The 25,861-nt window shown below is 55.2% G+C and overlaps 2 protein-coding genes across 4 annotated transcripts in view; one reads left to right on the top strand and one right to left on the bottom strand.

Annotated features, from left to right (window-relative positions):
* Positions 1 to 396: 396 nt before the first annotated feature.
* On the bottom strand, positions 397 to 21,947 carry GBA2 (glucosylceramidase beta 2). 3 transcript variants are annotated; one of them, XM_067315514.1, is made up of 17 exons: positions 21,766 to 21,947; positions 15,937 to 16,028; positions 15,403 to 15,518; positions 14,283 to 14,501; positions 12,056 to 12,295; positions 11,327 to 11,429; positions 9,569 to 9,722; positions 8,857 to 8,982; positions 8,226 to 8,410; positions 7,774 to 7,878; positions 6,889 to 6,996; positions 6,348 to 6,499; positions 6,043 to 6,149; positions 5,735 to 5,877; positions 5,219 to 5,334; positions 1,803 to 1,994; positions 397 to 1,691 (listed from the first exon to the last, which is right to left on the bottom strand). In XM_067315514.1, exons 1-17 carry the CDS (start codon positions 21,945 to 21,947, stop codon positions 1,461 to 1,463), a joined length of 2,571 nt encoding a protein of 856 aa, XP_067171615.1. In that variant the 3' UTR covers positions 397 to 1,460. The 3 variants fall into 3 exon arrangements, with proteins under 3 accessions (XP_067171615.1, XP_013808922.2, XP_067171616.1); XM_013953468.2 differs by lacking the exon at positions 21,766 to 21,947 and adding an exon at positions 20,883 to 21,177; XM_067315515.1 differs by lacking the exons at positions 5,219 to 5,334; positions 5,735 to 5,877; positions 6,043 to 6,149; positions 21,766 to 21,947 and adding an exon at positions 20,883 to 21,185.
* Positions 21,948 to 22,285: 338 nt separating this feature from the next.
* RGP1 (RGP1 homolog, RAB6A GEF complex partner 1) overlaps positions 22,286 to 25,861 on the top strand; it is a 20,965-nt gene continuing 17,389 nt past the window's right edge. The window contains exon 1 of the mRNA XM_067315595.1: positions 22,286 to 22,381. The gene's annotated coding sequence lies outside the window, so the exon portion shown is untranslated. The remainder of the gene's footprint in view (positions 22,382 to 25,861) is intronic.

Raw genomic sequence — 25,861 nt, forward strand, 5'->3', positions numbered from 1 at the left:
CCGTAGGCTCCTAAACAGCCAGAGAACAGCCCTGCCAGGCTGAGGAGGGGACAAGCTGGATGCTAGTGGCATTTTTGATATTAATGCCAGTGTCTTTACCTTCACATGGCTTGCAACTACATCGGAGCAGAGAACAAGGGACATGCCTCAGACTGCTCTCTAGGACCTCAATGCAATTGCAACTGGATGGAAGATATTTTTTGCTCCTATCACAAACCTGTTAGCCAAGAAACCTGTGACAACGAGCCTATAGTTAAGTCCTGACACACATCACAAACCATTCACGCTGGCCCCTGCACAAACCAGCTAAGGTTAGGACAAGCTGTGAAGGAAAAAGGACAATATAGGTTCCCGCTCCCTTCAGCCTGCCACAAAGGAAGTAGACCACCAGGGACAGACAGCTGGATAATCATTTATTAAGAACTTAAATTAAAATGATTCATAATCTAAAATCTGCTCCACTGCCCACACAAGTCTGTCATTGCTGTGCAAGCAGGGAGGGGTGCCACAGTACCAGACCAGGGACGTGCTGTTCCACCCAGGCCAGAATCTGGGCTCAGATTGTCACGGGCCAGGGAGCCAGGCCTCCCCCCACGTAGGAAGGCCCCGCTGTGGATTGTACTTGCCACAAGCTCTCCTGCATGCTCCCTGCCTGGGGCAGGTGTGCAGTTAGCTCCTGGCAGTGGGAAAGCAGCACACTGCTCCGCAAGCAGCTGTGGCACAGGGGCTGGGTAAGCAGATCCCATGCCGAGGGAGCTCCTGGGCCAGGCCAGAGCTCCCTGACCTGTCCAGCACTGCACCAGGCCCAGAGCCAACTCCAGCTGCAGGCAGAGCCAGGGAGGTTCAGTCCAGGAGAGCCAGTTTGTGTCTGCAGCAGTTACAAAGCAGAGAAACAACTACAGTATCCACGTGTCTACGTACAGCAGCAATGAGCAGCCAGATCTGGTGCAGGCAGCCACACCCCACACTGGTCCAAGGTCCTCACTTCATACACACACACTTATTAGCCCTGCAGGCCAACTCCTACCTTACCAGGCCCACTGACTTCTCCCAGACAAAGCCTGCAGGAGAAAGGTCTTGCTTGCTCCTAGGAGATGGTGCCAGCTCACGTTGAAGAAAGTTACTTGTCCTGCAGGCTGGCAGAGCCCTGAGCAATAGGGAAAGGGAGGCACAAGCCTCAGCAGTGCCCCCTTATCCCACTCCTCTCCTTTCACTGGTGAGGGTGTGGAGACATAATTTGTGCCTCTGGATCCCCTCATGCTCAGCATCTGTGTCTGGAGGCCCCCCAAGGTGAAGGGCACGATCTATGGTTTGGGTGAGGAGAGGGGGAAGGAAAACAGCAATCTGAGTATTATCAAGTGGTGGGGAAGGGCACCATGGCAGGGTCCCTGCCCTCCAGCTGAGGCCCGCATCCCCAGGGTGCATTTGCTCATCTGCTCAGCACCATTGGGCTCCCAGGCTCAAGGGTTGAGGGAGTTTGCCTGGGTGGGCTCTGTGGGTGCTGGTGCCTGGCTGGCTCGGCTCTCCAGGGCCAGCTGCATGCTCCAGATGCTAAGGGGCCGCATGTAGGCCAGTGAGCGGAAAACCTTCTTCTCACAATAGGCCTCTGGTGTCTGGAAGGCCATGCCCAACCGCTCCCAAACTGTCCGGTAGCAGCCCTCTGCTGTGTGAAAACCTTCCTGCACCAGGCCCTGCAGCAGAGGGAAGAAAGAAGGCTGTCAGTACCTGCATGGAGTGCAAGGATAGGGCACAGACCCAGGGCCACTGCTTGCTGGCCTGAAGGCACAGAATCCTCTGCTCACCTCCTGGATCATGGTGGCAGCCAAGGCGTACACTACCCCGATCCACACCTCGTTGGACTGTATGCTGGAGGTGTCTGGCACCCCATCAGGCGTCATGCCGTTCACAGCTCCCATGGTGCCGCCGGCAAAGCCCATGACATTCTTCTCAAAGATGGTCTTCAGTGCACTGACAACATGACTCTTGGGGAAGACCTGCATGGAGAGAGACAGAGAGAGAGAGAAAAAGAGGGAGCAAGCATGAGGGAGAGAGCGTGAGTGCGCGCGCACGCTTTGCCTCAGTGGTTACTCATACCCCTCCACCAGGCTTGCATTTTAGGCTAGAAGAGACCATTATTGCTCTTCTTCAGAGCACAGGACACAATTTCACCCCATCTTCCTTGCAGGAAGTCTGATAACTCCTCCAACTATGATGACTCCATAAAAAGCCTCTCACCTTCAGTCACTGGTCAAAACCATTGCTCCTCTTAGGAGTTTGCTCTGGGGACCAGGCCAACCTCACTCAGAATTGCCTTCTTATTTGAATTCCTGGCCTTTGTTTCTGGTCACAGCTGCATGTTTCTCAGGGTCATTGCCTGGATGCAATCCTGTGCAATGTGCTCTAGGTGACCCTGCTTGAGCAGGGCGGTTGGACTAGATGATCTCCAGAGGTCCCTTCCAACCTCAGCGATTCTGTGATTCTGTAATGAGTATCTGGGGCCCCACACTTCCTCCTGGTGAAACTGCTGTACTGTTCTTTCATCCCATCAGTCTGTTTCCATCAGCTACCACAGTTAAAACAGGCATTGCAATGCCTAGAAGAGATGGGACACAGAGCAGAGGTGGCTGAAACAGGTACAACCGCAGTCCCCAGAGGGTCTGGGATCAGTGGGGCTGAAGATACCTTCTTGCCAGAAGGAAAGATTTTGGTAAGGCCGCGTGATGACATGGGAATGCAGCTCCCAGCTAGGCAGTGAGTGTTATGGATATTGGTAGGTTCCTCCCTTACTGCTGATGGGCAGAATTTGCCACTGCTAGCTGGGAACTGAGCAGGACCCTGGATACCTTGGACTTCATTTGAGTAAGTCCTGGGAATCTTACAAAAAAAACTAGCCATGGTAAGTTACTTAACTGGACACAGGAGATCCAGCTTCAGCTCAGTGGAAAAATAAAAGAAATAGGGCTTGTTTTTGGATCAATTTCAAAAAGGTTTTAATTTCTTAAATTTTGTAATTGGGTGCTGATGCAAGTGGCACGGAAGAGCTCAGACTGGGATGTACAGGATGCCTGATGTTTTCAGTGTCTGGTTTTGAAAGACCTGAAACTTTTATCCCAGCAAAGGTTAAGAACATAAGACGACTTATGGGGAAGAGATGGTGGCTTTCTGGATAAGTAGCCATTTCAAGGAAAATTTCAGGAGGAAGTGAAAACATCTTTTTCCCCAGAAGAGATGAAAAAAGGGAAAAAAACCCACAGTTGCTCAACAAACTAAAGCCAATAGCTCAAGAAGTTAGGAAAACAAAATGCAAATAATCATGCTGAGCAACTTCTTATAAAGGAGTTAAAAAGTCAGCACTAAGAGGCCTATGAGCCAAATAAAAAGCAGTGGAGCTGCTGTGCAGTGAGTACTGCATTGAGATTAAAAAGCCTCTGCGCCTAGCTAAAAGTTAATAGTGTTTTTCCACTACTTTCAGTATTAGTAATAATACCGAGAAATATTGCAGAGATCACTGCCTGTGTGACAGAAGCAGAGTTCACAGTTCAGCGATGTTGCAAAAGGAGGATTTAGATTAGTTAGTACAATCTGTACTAACATAAGTAGAAAGCCATAATGCGGACTTTTCACGATGACCAAATTGGGAGCGATGTTTTGAAGCTGGAACATAGTGAATGTTACACACCACTTTGTAAGAGAGGAGAAAGAGTCACGTAATTCTTGGCTCATTAGTCCAGCCCAACCTCAGTGATGCGCCAGACTTTTCTTGCAAGTTTGTTGCAGTCAAGGCCAGAGGAAATGGAAGGTATGATGAAATGAAATATGAGCTTGCCAAAGGCAGGCTGAGCAGTCTAACCAGATAACTTTTGTAGATGCATATCAAGAAAAGGCATATCCCTTTTATCTTCATTAAAGCCAAGCATTGAATACAGTATTTTTTTCCAGTGTGGTTTTGTATCTGGGGATAAGTACAAGTGTTGTTAAGGAAGAAGGAATTAGTGGAGGGGCTGTGTGAAGCTGTCTTTCTGGCAGAAGGCTGGGGTAGAATTCCTTCAGGACTGGGGTCACAGACTTTTCTTTCTTCATATTTCATTACTGACCTGGGCACACAGCAGGAGTGTGCTAATGAAATGACAAACATAGGAGAGGTGCCAAGAACACAGAATTCAAAACATCATGTGGACAAAACTGGATGACTGTAGTAACAGAGAATTTCAGCAGTATAAAGTCTTCAGTAAGCTCAAAGCTCACTAGTTATAGGAGAAGAAAGATACCCTAAGCAAAGTCCAAGGCCTAAGGAAGAGGCAAGTGAAATTTTTGACTGCACCAGGTTTACTATTTCCCCCATAAAGGGATGTTTGGGTATCGCTGTGCGGGGCCTGGACAAGATGTCGCCTGAAGTTCTGTGCACAGTCCTAGTCTCCCTGCTCAAGAAATCTGAACTGGAGTAAATACAGGAGGGCACAAGCAGAAGCCAGTGGTTCTCATTAAATCCCAACATGTTTAGTACAATCTGCTCCCAGGACAGGCTATTTCAAGCTCCCCTCAAATACTAACACACTACAAAGCGATCCATCACCCTCATGCAGCTGAGGACATCATTCTGCCTTCTTTCAGATACACAAAGCTTTCACCTGTCCTGCACCACTACGGAGAGTTTTGCTGTCCAGTAGTGGAATCTGTCAATTGTCTATTGGTCATAAATAATCCACCCAATTGCTCTCCACCACCCCATTGTGTCCTGGGAATTATAATACTAACATCTGACAGGATAGTCTTTAGTCAATCCTTCTCTTGCAAATGAAGAGCTATGGACTTCAGGGCCCCAAACAGATCTTGGTCTCCTCTGATTTTCTTTCAGGACTTTAAACTGGCAGTCAATAACATGGACACATTTTCTCCACTTTTTAAACAAATAACATTTTGCTGAGAACAAGTTCCAGTGGGAACCTCTTCGAAGCGAGCTCAATTTGACAGATCACACAATCCTGTTGTATAGTCTATTCACAAATGTATTTCAGTTTAATGAGCTGCACTGATTTGCATGAAGTGCTCTGTTCCAGAGTGCTGCCACTGCATAGGAGTGGGCCAGAGGCCTCCGCACCAGCGGCTAACAGACTAATGCCTAACCCACACCATGTGCTAGCCCTACTGCTCTCCTTCAGGCATAGGCCTCAGCTCACCACAGCCCAGCTGCTCTGGATCATGCTGCCCCTTCTCTTACCTCAAACTGCCCTTGGCCCAGGCCGCAAGCCCCAAGGAACCACTGCCCAGCACACTGGTCTGACATGATGCTGCTGGAGGTGACGCTCTCACTGCTGTCATAGTTATAGTATTTTCCTAGAAGGGACAGTAAACAGTGTAAACAGATAGTTGTATCCCTGCTTGTGCATGCTGCTCCTACTCCTCCCAGCAAGGCTGGAACATGGCACCTTTTTCACAAGGTGCTCCCCTCCTCCCTTTCCCAAACCACTCCTCAGCATCATACCCTTTCTGTTCCCCCGCCTCCCTCTGTGGAGGGCAACATCCCTCCCTGGTACCTGCTCCTTCCTCTCCATTTGGAGACTTGACATCTCCCCGCCTTCCCTTGTCCACCAGCTGAGGTCACAGCACCCCAAGGCTCCCAGCATGGCTCTATGCCCCGAGAAGGGCCTGTACCCCACTCCCCTAGCAGAGCATGGCCAGCCTGGTGGCCCATACAGGTTGAAGGGAGTGCAGCTTCCCACTGGTGGGTACGCACCATTCCAGAGCAGCCTCTCAAATGCCTCCTTGCCCTTCTGTAGGATGGCAGTGTATTTCCGCAGGGTCTCACCATCACCTAGCACATCTGCCATCTTGCACATCATACAGACGGCTGCCAGCCACAGCCCACCACAGTAGGCACTGCCAGAATAAAGGAAAGCAGCGTTGGCAATGCTGGATGCAGCATGGACTGTGCAGACCCCTCCAACACATTGGGGCTGCCTTCCCAGTTCTGGGTTCTCCCCTGCCCATGCCCCAATTTGCCATCCTCCACCTTCTCAATGCCCACTTGTCTCTCTTGCTCACCTGGCTCCTGTTACTACCCACGCATCGTACGTCTGGTCAGCAAAGCCACCATTTTCAATGAGCCCATCGTTATCTGTGTCAAACTTCAGCTCTGACTCCATCACAGCCTGTGGGAGGCGGGAGACAGTCACGCGGCCCAAGCACCCTCTGCAACTTTCTCCCATGACTGCCCCTCATGCTCTGCTCAGGCATGATTTGTCTCTGCTCCCTGGATGTCACGTCTCCCAGTGAAAGCTAGGAAGGATGCTGCTTCCTTCCCCACAACTTCAGTGAGAGGCTGTGAGGCAGGACCATCCCCTCAGTACCTGGCAGACTGGCCACATGTCCCGCAAGTACAGGGAGTCGTGTGTCAGGTAGTAGTCACGGTACACTTGCAGCACAAACTTCAGGTTCAGGTCCTTCCAGCTGGCTGTGTCATGGATCAGATAGGCATTGACACGCTGCCACGGTTCATCATCTGTGCAAGGACAGAGCAGATGTAGCAGTCCAGGAAGCAACAAACATCCACTTGCCTACCTAGGTGCAAGGTCCCAAGAGTGCTATGATCAAGCAGCACCAAAATAACGTATTGCATCCTGTGCCATCTTTCCTGGGAACAGCCTTCCTCCTACTGCTGTAACTTCACCATGTCTCCCTTGCACAGGCTTCATACAGCATGATCTGCATTGCTATCACCACCCTGAACAGTGAGGGCCATCCAAGCCTCCTGCTCCCCAAAGCAGCGCACTCCATGCATCATAGAGCTTTTCCAAGCATGGGCTGTCCCACAGCTTGGGAGTTGACTAACACAGAGTTGTGTGAGCAGCCCTATACCCCCTCTGGCTCTCAGCAGGCCAGGCCCCTTACCTGGTTCCCCAATGTCATGTGGCACCACGTTCTTCAGCTTCACCTGGGCTGTCTGACCACGCATCAAATACTGCCGGGGCTGGACATCCTCATTCACCACTGTGACAGCTGGGGAGCGCACAAAGCAAGAACCATGAGAATACCAGCAGGCACTGCAGCAGCAAGCCCTAACCACAGGCACAGGCCACCAGCGCCCCACTGTGTTTGCAGCGCACCAAGCTCCCCACTTGGGCTGGGGTTGTAAGAACCAGCATCCTGCAAAGGGATGAGGGGACATCAGGCTGCTCCCAGTCTGCTCTCAGCAGGGTACACGTGACCCTCTGTCTCTTGCCCCACACTAGGGGCCAGGCGCAAGGACCTCATGCTACACTGTTGTAAAGTGCACTTGCCTTAACTGAGGTGGTGGCAGCACCAAGGACTGGAAAGGAGCCCCAGCAGGCTCGGCCCTCCCTCAGCCCAGCAAAGCACTGTGCTCTGACTCTGTCCCCTCTGTGACCATTGCTGGCTGGGGCAACACAGAGCAGCCTCCGGGCCTGTCCAAAGCATCAGGGTCTGCAAACAGCTACACACTTCCTCTCCTGCCTCAAGGGAGATGGGAAGAGAACTGTTAAGACCAAGGACTCCCCCAGCCCAGGTAGGGCCAGCTCTGCACCCCCAGCACTGCAAGGAAGCAGCAAGAAGGTATCACAGCGCTCAGCAGAGATATGTTGAGCAGCAGCAGATGGGAAAGGACATCAGGTGCTCACAAGTCCCAGGGCACAAGAATGGAGGGGATGCTGGCTCCACAGCACCTATTTCTATGGCAGAAGTAGTCCCAAATCCTCTGTCTCTCCTGTAGGTCAAGACATCAGCAGGGGTCAAGCCAAGGTCTCCTAGGTCACTCACCAATATCATACTGCAGGCTGATCTGCAGCTTGGGCCACAGCATGATGAGAGCGAAGGAGGCATAGAAGTGGACATCATAGGTATTGTACATCCGGTACTCTTGGCCTGCAAGCACAGGGGGATGGTGAAGGAGGGGAGACCTACTGCAATGGAGGGGAAAGAAGGGGCAGATCCTTCCTCCCACACAGCCCCAGAGGTTGAGCCACTTCCCTGACATATGCAGGGACTCCCATGACGGGAGACATTTCGCATTCCCCATGTACATCACCCAGGGGTCTGGAGAAGGCTTCATGCTGCACCATGCTTGACCCCTCAGTGGGTTTGCTGGGAACAGCTAATCAGCATTGCTCCCTGCTCTCTACCCAGCAGCATGTGAAAAGCTGCTGCACAGCAGGCAAAACAGCAACGGGGGGGTTGAGTTGGGACCATCCAATCATTTCTCTGCAAGTTACCTTCCAAATAAGCAAACCTTCCGTACTCCCGCAGAACGGGGAGGAGCTGGGACAGGCCAGCCCCTGCCGGCCCCTGCACGTCCTCCGCGCAGCAGTCCGGGGGCAGCTCCACCCAGATGGTCCCCCCATCCGTCAGGAAGTACAGCTCATTGAACAGGGCTGACTTGTACCAGGGAGGCAGGTGGCTGCAGGCAAAAGGGACACTCAGCCACAACAGCCAGGGCAGTGAGCCTGAGCACAGGTAACTAACAGCCCCGCTGTTCCCTGGAGCTCCAGCTTGGAGGGGACCCCACGAGGGAGGCCAGGCCACCAGAGCATGCAACCTGCCCCACAGAGGAGCAGACACAGTGCTCCTACCCCTGACAGCCCCACAAAGCCAGCAGGCATCACTCTGTGCTCCAAGAGCTGGGGCCAGCACCTGGTAAACACACTGATTCTCTGCTGCATCTCCCTCACAGCATGTGACAGAGCTGCACAGAGCCCATGGGGACCACTGTCCTGGCAGGGGGTCACCTTGCTGCCACTCGCCAGCTCACTCCCAGAGATCCAGCCCTAGATTTCCAGCCTAGATGCTGTCTGCCAGAAGGGTGCTAAGCTACTCTGCACAGGGTGCTGTTCCTATCTACTCCACCTGTTCTCCAGGATGGGCTTCTGCCACGCATCAATCTTCTTCTCCCACTCCTCATAGCGCGTTAGAGCATAGTGTGACAGGGCAGGAGCAGCATCGCCTTTGCTGCTAAAATAGCGTGTGTATCGCCTACAGAACAAAGATTTGTCAGGATCCTCAACGCTCACCCACAAAGCCTGCTGGGGGGCAGGCAGAGGCACATCTGGGAAACCCATCTAGCCCAGACACCCCACTTGGCCAACCCCAGCAAGGCGAGAGGAGCCAGACTGCAATGGGAGCATGAGGAATATGAGACTAAAAGGACTGCTAGCGCAAGGATGCCGAGGCTAGAAAACTGCGGAGCTTCCAAAACAGCCAAGACAAGCCAGCACTGGGATGCTAGAAGACAGAGCTGGAGGGTCCAAGTCTCCATGCCAGCTGAGAGGTTAACAAGCAGTGCTGAGGACTGTCTAAAGGGAAAGCATGGGTGTTGGAAAGAGGGTCCTACACACCCACTGGGCAGGGGCATATTCATTCTCTGCATGAGCTGGCAGGGTCATGGCCACACCAGAGCCAGCCAGATGCAAACAGTGGGTAGCACAAGGCTCCTGGGGTAGCATTCAAGCCCAGAGTCAGAAAGTAGGGAGGAAAAGAAGGGAGCTCCAGGCACATAAGTCAAACCCTACCTGGACCAGGCCCAGGAGCTCGACTGTGTGGCTGCACACAATCCACCCACCTGAGGTGCAGCTTCTCCTTTGAGCCAAAATGAACACAGGGCATGTCCCATGCCAGAGCCAGCTTGAGTGTCCTGTGCCCTCGGGCAGGCACCGTACAGCTGGCGCACACAGCTGCTGCAACCACCTCCCCCTTCTCCGTTGGGGTGCTTCTACCTGCCAGCAAGAAATGTTCACAAGTGACAACGAAAGCCTACTGAGCCCAGAGGGACTGGGGGTGATGTCCTGAGGGGTACAAGGCCATTCAGGCATGCCCCAGCCCCCTTATGACCTGGGAAGAACATCCAGGGCATTTCAGTGATGATATTACTGCACATGAGTAACTGCTTTTTGCAAAATCTGGGAGAAAAAATATCTGCCATAGGCACAGGGGTTAAAAATAAACAAACAAAAGCATAGGAGCAAATTAGGCAGAAAAGTCACCAGGCACGAGTGGAATGGATAGAGTGCCTCATTACTTAGTAACTGCACTGCTCTCAATGCAGACACAATCATTCATAAATGATAGTCCTCTTTCCAACTGTTTGAAGGGTGCTTGAATTGTGTCTGTATTTAAGAAAAGCCCTTGAGGGACCGGATAATTACATGCTGGCCCTGACATGTGTGCCAGGTAAACTCATTAAGGCAACAATTTTAAAGAGGAGCACAGATCCTGACTATGATAATGCCTAGCACGCACAGGGGAAAACCACGTCCCAATAGCCTCAAGAGCTCTGAGTGCATCTACAGACAAGCAGGTAGGAGACATATGTCTCTGGAAATATTTATGTAAATGCTTTACATAATTTAAGCTTCAAAAAAATTTTTGCAAAGGCTCAGCGCCAGCATCATTGAATTTGTCAGCATTCTTCTTGGTCAAATGCTGGCTGGGACATTAGGCAAATGGTCAAGCTTTTACTGCAATAACAGGTTATCACCAAGGGCTGCAAGATTCCATTCTAAGGCTCTCTGCAGAGGGAGTGAGCAGACAGCTGAGGATGAGGCAGAATTGTCCAGGAAGTTTCAGAGACTTTCAAGAAACCCATGTAGTAACAAGACAGCAAATTATGTCAGCACCGAAACCTGAGAAGTGCTAAATGCCCACTAGAAGGGCAAATCTAAAATGGCATCGCTTGCAGCACTGACAACATAAATTTAGGGAAGGTGGCTGGGCATCACTATGGCTAGATCAGTAGAAAACTCAACTTCGTGCAACCTCAGTCAGACTAAGAAGATATTAGTATACGCAAAGTATGTAGCGGAGAACAGCCCTGAAGTGATACAAACAGCTTTTGGAGAACCTTCACTTATGTCATGAAACCACAACAAGGACAGCATGACAATGAAACTAAACAACAGGAAATTCAAATATAGATTGAATCCCTTTTCATGCAGCCTAAGTGCCATAGGACTTGGGGGCAGGCCACAGCATCACCAAGAGCAAGAGCAGAGTGACAACCACAGGTAAGCCAGTCCTTCTGTGTACCTGGCGGCCCTGCACAGCCTTGTCAAGAGCATCTCCCACTTTAGGCCTTTACCCTGCACCACACAAGGGACAGGAAGGACCTTTCCACAGGGACAGATTCTCTCCATTCAGTTCTGCCTGAGCTTCCTCCAGACATTACACTCCCTGCGACCACATCCAGGCAGTCAGAGGAAGGAAATCCAGCTCTGCTTGCCAGGGCTGGTGCTCTGTGCCCTGTCACGAGGGCAGCCACATGCTCCCTCCGCTCACTTCTGTGTGGGCCTGGCCTCAACCACGGAACACAAGGAGGACTCACCCGCAGGGGAATCCAGCCTGCCATCCTGAAGGAGGTCTTGCCACACCTCTTTACCTGATCCTGTGGGATTGAATGCTGTGAAGTGGGTAACTCCGGTGCCAGCCTGGGGATGAAAAGACTGTGTCAAGGTAAGGGTTCCTTCCAAAGAGCAGGTAATGTGAGTACCTTGCATGTCTCCACTGGGTGAGAGGAGATCAGATTCCCCGCAGAGCCTAAACTAGGAGCTGGTCCTTTTGTGGGGCAGGTGGGAAAAACAGTGAACTACCCCACAATCCTTCCTGCAGCCCTGAATTCACACTCTGCCCATCAATGCTAACTCCAGATCTACTCATCTAGTGACCTGCAAGCTTCACCCACAGCTTCTAAACTGGAATCCCACTCCCCAAACAGGGCACTGTTTGGAGCCTACTTGGAGTCACACCCCTACTCCTGCCCTGGCAGTCAGGCAAGTGCCGGGGGTGGTGCTACCTCTGACCCAAAGCACATCACACATCTGTCCTTCACTAGCTGCCCAGAAATAGCCCACAGACACCACGTTCGGCAGGGCTGCACAGCTCTCCCTGCACTGGCAGCCACACCAAATGGGGTCAGACAGGACCAGGATGGTGTCACTCCCAGGCACAACAGTCCAGACCTCTGCCACATGGGACACTCATGCCTTGCCCCTGCCTCCCCGCCGTGAGGGGTGCTGTGAGCCCGCAGACCGCCCCCAACCAGCCGGCCCTTTACCTTCTCCCTGGCAGAGATAGCAAGGGTGAAAGGATTCACTTCTGTGCAGTGATGCAGCAGAACTCCAGCAACCTGCTTGCCCTCCTTCTCAAAGGTGAAGGGCTCGTTCCAGTGCCCTCCTCTCTTGTCCTCCTTCGTACCCGTGCCATTCTGCAGGCTGAACATGATGGAGACGTCCACGTCCTCGTCATTCCCGTTCTCGACCTCCCAGATGAACACTCCCACCGGCAGGCTGGAGTCCTGGTAGAGACAGACAACACCGTGTACACAGCTTGCACTCTGCGATAAACTGCTCAGAGCACTGCTTCCCCCAGTGCCAGGAGAAACTGTCTGGACTGAGGCAGGTGCAAGAGCACAAGGAATAACTTAGTCTTTCAACTCCACATCGGGAGTCTGCTGCCAAACTGGAGTAGCTGGAGCAGAGGAATTGTGGGGGCAGGTAATACAAAATTCAGGTCACAAACCCTGAGCAAGCAAATCCGCACCAGGCAATAGAGACAGACAGAAATCAGTATCTAACACTCAGATGTATCTCAACAGGCCAACACCTGCGGCTACAGACCCACCTGCTTCTTGAGGGAACATCAGGGTCAGGAATGTCTGCAGCACAGCCTCCTGCCCTTGCCCAAGGTTGGGAACGCACAGCAGGATTAGTGGGACATCCCTTACTGCCAGGCTCTGGAATTTCCTTATTTCTGCAGGGGTTCCTTCTGCCTGGGGAACGTCGCTAAGTGGAGACTGTAATTGGGCAACTCTAGCTAATAAATAGCCCTCACATGGGAAGGGCAGGCAGAAGTCAGCTAAAACACTCTCAGGAGCACCTTGAGTGAGCACTCAGCTGATAAACTGATCCACAAGAACAGGCTGAGGGATTCCTAAAATGCTGGCATCTGACCCTTCGTGCAGCAAGGGCACAGTCATCGGCCTGCCACACTGCATGGACAGGAGCTGGGAACAGAAGTAGCACAGAAACAAGTGCAGGATCAAGCAGGACAAAACATCAAAGCACAGGTCAAAAGAGAAAGGAACAGTTGCCAGAGCAAAGCAGAAGAAAAAAGGGACAACCCCTCCCAGCACCAACAGTGTCAGGATGGGCAGAGCCTTACCGGGGTCTGACTGTTACAGGCCCAGATAGCAGCTGGCACTAGGGACATGATCTTAGGACAGACCAGGACAGAAAAGACCAGGCTGGGAAAGAAAATAAACAAGGATGAAAGCCTACAGAATTAAGCCAACATCTCAGCCACATCTGTCTCTATGGCACCTCAGGAGTGCTGGGACCCACCAGCCATGAAGAGCCATAAGCCTCAGCAGACATTCCACCAGTCCCTGATTCACTCCTGGCCTGGTCTTGCTTCCCTCAAGCTGCAAGCAATTTGGGGACAAGCAAGCTCTGCTCTTCCATGCTGCTCCACTACTCCTAAAACTAGACAGAGAGGACAAGGAACTCACTCATCTACTGCAGCATTTGTGGGTACAACATGCAATGCTCTGGGGTCTAAAATTCACCAGCTCTGAGCCTTTGCTGCCCAAACCGAAAACAAGGAGATCTGTGAGCCAAGCCACTAGTTCAGGCCTGCTCTGGACATATCTTACACAGCAGATCCCACAGGACGAGACTGCGTCTGCTCTGCTGACCCTTTATTCCTACGCAGGCAGCTCTGCCAAGTCCCTGCCAATCTGATTTTAATAGCTGTGCTGCCACAGCCTGGTGTGGACACTTGCTCCTCCAGCACATCCCCTGCTGCAGGGAGCGGTCTGACCCACTTTCCTTAAGGTAGCTGCATGTGGCCGCATTTGTTACACCATCCGCAAGCACATTCCCCTCCTTACCCATTTGCGGGAAGGATAACCAGCACTGTGGATAAGGCAGCAGCATCTGCCTCCACAGCTTAATTATGGAACCAGCAGGTAATAAACTGGTTCAAGCTCCTGAAAGGGCACATTGGGGCATTCAAGCCCCACAACAGGCACAGTCCTCTTCAGAATTTATACACCCTGCCCAGATCACAGCAGCGCTCTTGGGAACCCAGAGCGCACCCAGCAGCCACAGCAACGCTGGCTCCCATTCGCAAGGCCAGGTCTGGGCTGCCATCCTTCAGCTCTGCTAGAGGACAGACCTCATCCCAGCACCCTACTGTACACGTCGCTTGCAAGTGGGAACAGCACCCACGCTACCCAATGTTCAGAGCAGGCTGCAGCGAGCAGGGTGCCATCGCCTCCTTACCTGATAGTCGTGGGGGATGACAGGAGAGACCTGGCGGCAAGTGAGCACCACATTTTGCCCTGGGAGCTCGTAGACTGTCCAAGCACGAGGGTACAGTGCATGGTAGAAGGCATAGCGGCCACAGTAGCCCCAGTTCCAGCCCTGCAGAGTACTGGGTTTCTCCACTGACAGCACCTGCTGGTAAACTGTCTGCCCCTTGCGACGCAGACACACTGTAAACTGGGAAGGAGAGGAGGGCAAAGTGATGAGATGAGCCCAGGAGCAGAGGCCTCTACAGCACAGGCTGCTCCAGGGCAGCTCGCACCCCCAATCTGGCTCTCGGTCCCCACACAGACCAAGCCCTGGCTGCCTTAGAGGGCTACGCGCACCCAGACCACACCTGCTGCACGTACCAGAAGGGATGACTGGCAGATATTCCCAGCGTGAGGGCCTTTAAGGCCTTCCTATGGAGAGCAACTCCTCCTGCCTGGCACAGGCACCTAAAGACTCCAGATCTCCAACACACTCAGAGGTGGGCTGCTCAGGTCTTGTAAAGTCCCAGACATCCCCCCAAAAGAACAAAATCCCAGCTCATCCAACCCCTTCCTAGCTCCATGTGTAGTACGGGGATGCACAGCAGACTCCCAGGCACTCCTCAACACAGGCCAGTGGGCTACAGCCCTAGAAATAACAGCTCATCTCCCAGTGAGCTATGGCACAAGGGGTTTGGAGGTGTGAGGCAGCTGGCCTGCAGAGGCACAGCTTCCCACTGCTACGTGCTGTCACTTCATGTAGCTCCTCCCTTACTGCCCCAGTCCTCAAGATGGGGTGTCCAGGTTGGCCCCACACACCCTGAACACACTTGCTCTAGGGGCAATGTGCCACTAAGCCCTGCCAGAATGACACTGCCTAGTTCCCCAAACACCCATCTAGGAGGCAGAGCTACAGAGAGCAGGGAGCAGCTCTGCAACACTCGTGTCCAGGACAACTCACTGCTCATCTGCGAATCTGGTGTCAGCACTGCTTCTTTACAGCACCAGCCATCTACCCTGGGGCGGCTGCAAGGCTCAGCCTGCCTGGCCTACGCCAGGAAGCGCTGCCAAACACAGAGGGGATGGGGCTGGAGGACAGTTGCACCTACCTGGTCAGCGATGACCGTTTCGTAATGGTAAATCCCAGGATTTAGCTGCCAGCGGCAGAACTCGCCCCGCCAGCCGCGGGTGATGGTGCCTCCCCCGATCCCGCCCAGCGGGCACCCTGGCAAACACAGAAATCATCACTTCTGTTCTTCCCCGTGGCGCTGCACACAGCAGCCTTTGGCTCAACAATCCCCCCCTGCAGCTCCGGAGGCCCCTAAGCACTACCCACACCCAGAAGTAGTGTCTAGCACCTTGACTGCCCCCCCACATCTTTTCCCAGTCAGCAGCACCCACATTGCTCCCAACACACAAGCACCTGCCCTAGAGGAGGCCCTGCTCCTCACATCAGCTCTGGAAAACCTGCACCTCCTGCCTGGTGCCCCCCGTCCTGTCACTCTTCTCCCATTTCACCCCAACCACACAGGCCTGGGGAGGTCTCAGCAGCCTTACCACCAGCACCTGGCAGCAACTCCGGGACCTGGAGCAAATGCCGGCATTCCCTCCACGCCAACCCAGTGCCCAAACTGGAGGCTCACCATAGATCTGCTGTAGAGGAATTGCACTTAAGAGGTCGATGAATGGATATTTCTTCTCTAGGCGGGTTTTCTTGTACCACCATCTGAAATATCTGCAAGGAAAAGGAGATATGAAAGGACATTGGAGCCAGCCTTGCTGCCCCTTCTCCATCACCACTCTGGAGCGTGTGGCTGGCACACGTTCCAGCTGCCCCTCCTGTACAGATGCATGAAGGCCTTGCAGGAACCTCTGGGCCCCAGGGACATGGGGCGACAACTCCTGCCCCTGAGATCTTGCTGCACTGCATATGGGTCAGGAAACACTCCCAGCAGAGCAACTCAGACTCACCCTGAGCCACAGCCTGTGTGCAAGGGCATGGTGAGAAAACAGAGCACTTCAATACCCGGGTAGAGATCAGGGCCCACACTTCCCACTCAGCTCCCTGACTTGTGCAGGGGCAGGAAGCTTTTCCAGCCCAAAGCACTACCAGACATCCCCCCGAGAAGTGGGAGTGAACACAAGCAGCACCACCACGCCTGGTACTGCACGCTGTGGTAAAGAGTCTCAGAGCTGAGGTGCAAGCCCAGAGGGAGCCATATCCTCCTCTGGGGAGGTGAACCTTGCTCTTCCACCTCCACACTCCTCCTGTAACGCACTGTCCTGCTACATCCGAGTGCCGTGTCTCTGGGGGTGGCTGGTATCAGGGACACATACCCTGGGAGAGGCAGTGCTCACTCTCTGCAGTTTACAGGATCCAGGAAGCTCATCCCTGCTTGCACGCTACACAAGGGAGACACAAATACACACACGCACACCCGGCCGCACAGCCAGGCACTGCCCATCAGATAACTTCTCACCCCAAGGCCTGGGAATCAAGAGACATCCAGACAATAGAGCACACAGCAGGGCACACCCAGACCTGGGCGCGCCGGCACCACTCCAGGCAACGGGAACAGGGCTGGATTCCCAAGTCGGCACTCACAGAAGATCAGCTTTGGCTAATTACCTGCCCCAAGTTAAATCTTCCAGCTAAATAAAATTAGCACACATAAAACAGCTGCCAGACTAGAAGAAGCTGCTGAACTTGAGGGAACAGACAGGGGAGACTGAACTGGCAGCGCTGCCAGTGCAGGCCCAGGTCCCAAGCAGACAGTAGCTAAGAGTGGCCACCAGGTGCTGTACTAAGAAGCCACAGAGAGGGTTGCTCGCGTAGGATGGCTGGTACAAACATGAGAAAGCCACAGTGGCCAGGAGCTCGCAGCCTGTCCCACTCCAACAGGACGCCAGGGCCCCGCACTGCCACGCCAGCAGCCTGCAGGGTGCTGAGCACAGCCCCATACAGCAAGGGGAAGCTGTCAGCACAAATCCCCTGTGGGGCATTTCCCCCTTGAAGCTGGGGGCAAAAGGCCCTACACACCCGTAATCCCCCCCTTTGCTATCACCAGTGGCACAGAGATGACAGCAGCCACCGGAATATCGGCACTGAAGTGAATTTAAGGGCAATCTAATATGGCAAGCACTTCTCAAGTGCTCTGTGCTCTCTCCATCCTTCAATGCCCTTCACAAAGGCACAAGAACTGGTTTTGGTAAGCCAGGACACAAGCCATCAGCACCACAACACTCTCTGCTCTTACTCAGTAAAGAAACTCTTTTGCTTTTTTGGCCGCATGGCCACTGTACCTTCACTTTATTTACCAATTTCTAAGGTCCCCAAATCCCTCTCAGGTTCACATTTTCCAGGATGCAATCTTACGGGATCCAATTGCAGCCCATCCTCCTATTCCTGCATATTTAACCTCATATTTGACTATTTAAGGACACTTCGTCCGAAGGAGCCCTGCACGCCAAGAGAACCAGCCTGGCCTGTATAGCTGCCTTAAATCAGCGCCTGCTGCTCCACCAGCCTGCCGCTATCTTTACGTTTCATCAGCTGCAACTGCTCTTCTCGTAGCTGAGACAGCTCTGACTTTATGTTGCGGAGGTGAGTTTTTGGCACTACGTCCTCTCGAGGAAGTACCTTTTTAACCAGCGTCAGAGAACCTATCCAGCTGCTTCCCCAGCAGGTTTCTGGATATGCGAAATAAGGTGCCTACGCAGCGCTGCTGTAATGCAGCCCAGAGGGGTATCCCAGCTCCTTATAAGCAAGGTAATGCTGGGAGTTCACCGGATTGTAAAAGCAGTTGTTTAATGATTATATAGTGGGAGAAAGTTTACAGCCAATCATTGCCCGAGCTATTTTATTATCTCAACAGCAAACTCCTCCTCAGTTTCCCCCCCACATCCCACAGCCTGGAAAGAGAAGGTGCTTGATTCCCTGTGTAATCTTGCCAATTAGCAGCAACTCTCACAGGGCTGCAAAATCATCAGGAGAAAGTCTTCATGCTCTGCAATATCTACAGACACACCAGGGCTGGGGGATATTCTTTTCCATTCGAACTGGCAGTGGAATTAAAGCCTGTCCAAACATCACCCAGCTTTCTCTGTCATTCTGGATCTGTGTCATGAACACCTTCCAGAGCACATCAGCTACCCTCCAGTGCGGCACATCACCCTCTCCAGAGACCCTCCATCCCTGCCAGCACAGCATTCACCTTCCCCCCTGCCCTAGCAGCCCTAGCGCGTGATGGAGTCCAAAGTTTCCTAACTACTTTTTCTTTGCATGTTTGCAGCTGTGTGCATTTCAACGTAGGAATTAGCCCTATGAGCCCTGATTAACACGAAGGCCAAAAAACCCTGTCCCAGAGTTGCCAATACCCCAGTCATGCCACGCAGCGCTTGTTTGGGCTGCAGGAGGAGAGGTGGGGAGAGGAACAGAGGACACCCGTCAGCCAGAGGTTCAGCACAACAGTGGTGCATGGACCCAAATCAGCCTAGGATGTGACTGCTCCTCCCAAGGTCCTGGACTTTCTCAGCCAAAAACACGCTGCATTCCCAAGGCTATCTCAGCAGTCTCTGGAGGTTCAAGAGCCTGCAACAGGTGAGGTTTCTACTTCTGGTGCTCCAAGGCCTGACAGCTTTTGAGAGTGCAGCATCATCCTGCCACAGGTGCCCCCAAAAGAAAGGGGCTGCTACCCACACTCTGCCCTAAGCAAGTGGGGAACAAGCACGGTTCATTTGATATCTACAACAGGAGAGGTCATCCCTACCTGCAGGACTTCAGAGATTCAAATCCGTGTATTGGGCCATGGGATCAAGCTCCAGGCTTCTCTTACAGCACCAGCTCCTGGGTTTTAGCTGGCTGGCTGCCTCTGTCGCAAGAGTACACCCCAAAAACACTGTACAGGCCCTGGTCCCACAACTGTGGGAGGAGCTGCCGAACAATTGGGGGCAGTGGCTTAGAGACACCTTCAACATTGGCACAACATTTTCAAAGGCACAAGGAAAAGGATCCTGTTGACACAGCATTCTTGATAAATAATCTGGAACCCATGTACAAAGGCCAGAAGAGCCATTGCAGCCATCTGCACAACGCATACTGCAGTGACCCAACCTGACGCTCCCACACCCAGCCCGATGCTCCCACACCCAGCCCGTTTCCTGGTTGAGCTCTATGAGACAGACATGTAGGTGGGAGCCAAAACCAAGAGCAGAGTCCCGGACATTTCCTCATGTTCTCACACCAACTGCCCCCTCATAAATCAACACCACCTGGACCTTCTTCTCCTTTGCTTGCCGGACAGGAGCCTCTGCAGGTACTCTGAGATCACAATCCACCCCTTAAGTCCGAGCAGAGCAAGCGCCAAAAGCTTCTTCTTCCTTAGTTTCTTGCTGAAAAGAAAGTCTTTGAAACCTAAATCCTTCTCCTAGAACCTACACGAGCTGCTACTATTCTGTTTGAAACTCATGTGAAAACAGGGCCTAGGACTCAATTCTCCTTAAAGCCAGTGCAGAGATAACCCCTCCCTGCTCATACAACCAGGGACTTCACACTTTCAGAGCCACCGCAATACACGCCGAGCTCAGGTCACCATCGACCTGCGGTCACTGCTTTTCCAACAGCCCTTACCTACCACACATGACCCACACTCTCAGTTCCCAGAGACTCAGGCTTGCATTAGGATGCTAGAGCACACGTTGCTCAGGTAAAACCAGCATGCTCTATAATCCAGCGCAGTCCATTATCTGCCCCTTCATCAGGTTTTGCATGAACAAGCTTTACAGGCAGCAACCTTCAGTGGCCTTTCAGAGGTCTGTCGCTCAGCTTCCTGCCTTGAATGCAGGAACACTTTCCCCCCTGCCCCCAACCACCAGCAGGAGAGCAGGAAAAAGAGCTCAAAATACAAAGGTGACAAATGCGAAGAAAGCACAAGCAAATAAATTACACTGCCATCCATTCCAATGTCAACCTTGACAATTGCATAACACCGTCAATGTCCAAAGAGCAATTTTACAAGCACAGCTTTTCAAGGTTAAAATATTGTTTCCCATATGCATTTTTCCTGGTTACTTATGGCACAGGACAGCTCAAAGCTGGTTCTGCTGTGCTTCAGAAGAACTTCTGTACACCAGATCATCTATAGTTCACAGCATTTCAAAATATTTTTAATTAAACTAATGTTTTATCTCCACAGTCTGCCAAAAGAGAGTTGTCTTATGCAAGACAACGAACACATGACGCTGTCCAGGGAAGAGGCTCAGATACAACTCTGACAGACTCCAACAGCAAACACCAAAGGTGGAAGAAAGAGGGGTACGTCCCCTCCCAGGGGCTGCTCCCCGCAATTACCACAAGAGCAGAGCGCCCACCAGCCAGCGCTCAGCAACAGCTCTGGTGCTCGCGCTCCGCTTTCAGGAGAGCCCAGGATGCAGAACACTTGCAAGAGCTTTGCACGCTCGCCCCTAAGCCTGCCGAGCGCGGTCTGGGACACCAGTCTGCCCCAGCGCTCGCGCCAGGGAGCGGCACAGGTGCTGGCAGGACACGGCACAGGCCACCTCTTTTCCTAGCACCGTCCTACCCCCGATGTACCTGCAGGTTTCTGCTCCCTCCCCCGGGCAACGCTCCCACGGTTCGCCAGTGCTCGGGGGTTTTGGCGAAGCCTGGTCCTCCCAGGAAGGGTCTGCGGATGCGCGTCCCTGGCGTGCCGAGTCAGACAGAGGCAGGAGAGCAGCCCCGCGCTGGGCCCCGTGCTCGGGTCCTTGCAGCAACGCGGAGCCCATTTCTCGCAGCATGAGGGTGGCTTGCCCACGGCCCCGTGCTGGCATGGAGCCGCAGGCGCCGGGCAGAGGGTGCGCGCGCCCCGCCGGGCCCGGCCCCAAGCGGGGGGACAGCGAAGGTCACCCCTGGGGAGGCAAGGCCAGGTCCCCCCCGCGGCCACCTCCCCATCCCCACCTGCGCCTCCAGGCTCCCCACGCAGCCGCCCCTGCAGCCCCCCTGCTCCTCTCGCACCTGGGGGGGGGGTGTCCCCCTCCCACACAGCCTGCCCCACGGATGTCCCCGGGGTGCAGGGGCCACCCCCCACACACCGCGTCCCCTGCACCTGGGGTCACACACACACACACACCATGCCACTTAGGGCCACCCCACACCTCCCATCCCCTGTCACCTCGGGCCTGTCCCATCCCCCATCCCCTGTCACCTCGGGCCTGCCCCATCCCCCATCCCCTGTCACCTCGGGCCCTGCCCCATATCCCCCATGCCCTGCCACCTCGGGCCCTGCCCCATCCCCCATCCCCTGTCACCTCGGGCCACCCCATATCCCCCATGCCCTGCCACCTCGGGCCACCCCGCCGCCCCGCACACACCCGTCCCCGGGACCCCCCCCCGCGCCCTGTCCCCACGCCCCGGGCCCGCCGCCCCCCCCGGGCCCTGCCGCCGGGGCCACCCGCCGCCCGGCCCGGCCCCCCCGTACCGCAAGCCGAGGCCGACATGCCGCAGGACGTCGGCGAGCGGCACGTCGGAGGCGCAGTAGGGCTGCCGCCGCTCCTCGAAGCGGTGCGCCAGGCAGAGGCGCCAGCCGGCCGCCGCCACGCCGCGGCCCCGCGCCGCGCCCTCGTAGCGCCGCATCAGCGGCCCCGCGTCCGCCATGGCCATGGCCGCCGCCGCCCCGCGCCCCGCGCGCGCCCTCTTCACCGCCCGCCGCCCCGCCCGCGCCCTCCGGCCACGGCGCGCCGCCCGCCGCGCGCTGCCGCCCCGCCCCGCCCCGCCCCGCCGGCAGCCGGCCGAGGCCTCCCGAGGGCCGCCGAGCGCTGCCGAGTAGTGCCGAGAGCAGCCCGAGCGGAGCCCGAGCGGAGCCCGAGCGCTGCCCGAGTGTTTCCGAGCGTTTCCGAGCAGAGCCCGAGCGTTGCCCGAGTGTTTCCGAGCGGAGCCCGAGCGTTTCCGAGTGTTTCCGAGCGGAGCCCGAGCGCTGCCCGAATATTTCCGAGCGGTGCCGAGCGGGGCGCGAGAGTTGCCGAGCGGCGGCGGGGAAGCCGGGCCCGGAGCGGCGCGGAGCGTGCGGGGCGGCGAGTGGGGCCCGTTGCGGGGCGGTGAGTGGGGCCGGGGCGTCCCGGGAGGGGGGCTGTGGGGTGCGTGCGGTTGTGCGGCACGGCCGGGCTGTCCCTGACCCCCCCCCATGTGTGTCCGCGATCGTGTGTTTACAGTCGGGGCTATCCCTGCCCCCTGGGGGGAGGGGCAGGGCTGTCCCTGCCCCCCCCCCCCGGGACCTGCGTGTGTGTGTGTGTGTGAGACCAGGCCTGTCCCTGGTCCCCCTGTACCTGTGTGTGTGTGTGTGTGTGTGTGAGACCAGGCCTGTCCCTGGTCCCCCTGTACCTCTGTGTGTGTGTGTGTGTGTGTGTGTGAGACCAGGCCTGTCCCTGGTCCCCCTGTACCTCTGTGTGTGTGTGTGTGTGAGACCAGGCCTGTCCCTGGTCCCCCTGTACCTCTGTGTGTGTGTGTGTGTGTGTGTGAGACCAGGCCTGTCCCTGGTCCCCCTGTACCTGTGTGTGTGTGTGTGTGAGACCAGGCCTGTCCCTGGTCCCCCTGTACCTGTGTGTGTGTGTGTGTGTGTGTGTGTGAGACCAGGCCTGTCCCTGGTCCCCCTGTACCTCTGTGTGTGTGTGTGTGTGTGTGTGAGACCAGGCCTGTCCCTGGTCCCCCTGTACCTCTGTGTGTGTGTGTGTGTGTGTGTGTGTGTGACCAGGCCTGTCCCTGGTCCCCCTGTACCTGTGTGTGTGTGTGTGTGTGTGTGTGACCAGGCCTGTCCCTGGTCCCCCTATACCTGTGTGTGTGTGTGTGTGTGTGTGTGACCAGGCCTGTCCCTGGTCCCCCTGTACCTGTGTGTGTGTGTGTGTGTGTGTGAGACCAGGCCTGTCCCTGGTCCCCCTATACCTGTGTGTGTGTGTGTGTGTGTGTGTGACCAGGCCTGTCCCTGGTCCCCCTGTACCTGTGTGTGTGTGTGTGTGTGTGTGTGACCAGGCCTGTCCCTGGTCCCCCTATACCTGTGTGTGTGTGTGTGTGTGTGTGTGACCAGGCCTGTCCCTGGTCCCCCTGTACCTGTGTGTGTGTGTGTGTGTGTGTGTGACCAGGCCTGTCCCTGGTCCCCCTGTACCTCTGTGTGTGTGTGTGTGTGTGTGTGAGACCAGGCCTGTCCCTGGTCCCCCTGTACCTGTGTGTGTGTGTGCGTGTGTGAGACCAGGCCTGTCCCTGGTCCCCCTGTACCTGTATATGTGTGTGTGTGTGTGTGTGTGTGAGACCAGGCCTGTCCCTGGTCCCCCTGTACCTGTGTGTGTGTGTGTGTGTGAGACCAGGCCTGTCCCTGGTCCCCCTGTACCTCTGTGTGTGTGTGTGTGTGTGTGAGACCAGGCCTGTCCCTGGTCCCCCTGTACCTCTGTGTGTGTGCGTGTGTGTGTGTGTGTGAGACCAGGCCTGTCCCTGGTCCCCCTGTACCTGTGTGTGTGTGTGTGTGTGACCAGGCCTGTCCCTGGTCCCCCTGTACCTGTGTGTGTGTGTGTGTGTGTGTGTGAGACCAGGCCTGTCCCTGGTCCCCCTGTACCTGTGTGTGTGTGTGTGAGACCAGGCCTGTCCCTCGTCCCCCTGTACCTGTGTGTGTGTGTGCGTGTGTGAGACCAGGCCTGTCCCTGGTCCCCCTGTACCTGTGTGTGTGTGTGTGTGTGTGTGTGTGAGACCAGGCCTGTCCCTGGTCCCCCTGTACCTGTGTGTGTGTGTGTGTGTGTGTGTGAGACCAGGCCTGTCCCTGGTCCCCCTGTACCTGTGTGTGTGTGTGTGTGTGTGTGAGACCAGGCCTGTCCCTGGTCCCCCTGTACCTGTGTGTGTGTGTGTGTGTGTGTGTGTGTGTGAGACCAGGCCTGTCCCTGGTCCCCCTGTACCTGTGTGTGTGTGTGTGTGTGAGACCAGGCCTGTCCCTGGTCCCCCTGTACCTGTGTGTGTGTGTGTGTGTGAGACCAGGCCTGTCCCTGGTCCCCCTGTACCTGTGTGTGTGTGTGTGTGTGTGAGACCAGGCCTGTCCCTGGTCCCCCTGTACCTGTGTGTGTGTGTGTGTGTGTGTGTGAGACCAGGCCTGTCCCTGGTCCCCCTGTACCTGTGTGTGTGTGTGTGTGTGTGTGAGACCAGGCCTGTCCCTGGTCCCCCTATACCTGTGTGTGTGTGTGTGTGTGTGTGTGTGTGAGACCAGGCCTGTCCCTGGTCCCCCTGTACCTGTGTGTGTGTGTGTGAGACCAGGCCTGTCCCTGGTCCCCCTGTACCTGTGTGTGTGTGTGTGTGAGACCAGGCCTGTCCCTGGTCCCCCTGTACCTGTGTGTGTGTGTGTGTGTGTGTGTGTGAGACCAGGCCTGTCCCTGGTCCCCCTATACCTGTGTGTGTGTGTGTGTGTGTGTGTGAGACCAGGCCTGTCCCTGGTCCCCCTGTACCTGTGTGTGTGTGTGTGAGACCAGGCCTGTCCCTGGTCCCCCTGTACCTGTGTGTGTGTGTGTGTGTGTGTGTGTGAGACCAGGCCTGTCCCTGGTCCCCCTGTACCTGTGTGTGTGTGTGTGTGTGTGTGAGACCAGGCCTGTCCCTGGTCCCCCTGTACCTGTGTGTGTGTGTGTGAGACCAGGCCTGTCCCTGGTCCCCCTGTACCTGTGTGTGTGTGTGTGTGTGTGAGACCAGGCCTGTCCCTGGTCCCCCTGTACCTCTGTGTGTGTGTGTGTGTGTGTGTGTGAGACCAGGCCTGTCCCTGGTCCCCCTGTACCTGTGTGTGTGTGTGTGTGTGTGAGACCAGGCCTGTCCCTGGTCCCCCTGTACCTGTGTGTGTGTGTGTGTGTGTGAGACCAGGCCTGTCCCTGGTCCCCCTGTACCTGTGTGTGTGTGTGTGAGACCAGGCCTGTCCCTGGTCCCCCTGTACCTGTGTGTGTGTGTGTGTGTGTGAGACCAGGCCTGTCCCTGGTCCCCCTGTACCTCTGTGTGTGTGTGTGTGTGTGTGAGACCAGGCCTGTCCCTGGTCCCCCTGTACCTCTGTGTGTGTGTGTGTGTGTGTGTGAGACCAGGCCTGTCCCTGGTCCCCCTGTACCTCTGTGTGTGTGTGTGTGTGTGTGTGTGAGACCAGGCCTGTCCCTGGTCCCCCTGTACCTCTGTGTGTGTGTGTGTGTGTGTGAGACCAGGCCTGTCCCTGGTCCCCCTGTACCTGTGTGTGTGTGTGTGTGTGTGACCAGGCCTGTCCCTGGTCCCCCTGTACCTGTGTGTGTGTGTGTGTGTGTGTGTGAGACCAGGCCTGTCCCTGGTCCCCCTGTACCTGTGTGTGTGTGTGTGTGTGTGAGACCAGGCCTGTCCCTGGTCCCCCTGTACCTCTGTGTGTGTGTGTGAGACCAGGCCTGTCCCTGGTCCCCCTGTACCTGTGTGTGTGTGTGTGTGTGTGAGACCAGGCCTGTCCCTGGTCCCCCTGTACCTGTGTGTGTGTGTGTGTGTGAGACCAGGCCTGTCCCTGGTCCCCCTGTACCTGTGTGTGTGTGTGTGTGTGTGTGAGACCAGGCCTG

Source organism: Apteryx mantelli, chromosome Z, assembly GCF_036417845.1.
Source record: "Apteryx mantelli isolate bAptMan1 chromosome Z, bAptMan1.hap1, whole genome shotgun sequence".
Lineage (NCBI taxonomy): Eukaryota > Metazoa > Chordata > Aves > Apterygiformes > Apterygidae > Apteryx > Apteryx mantelli.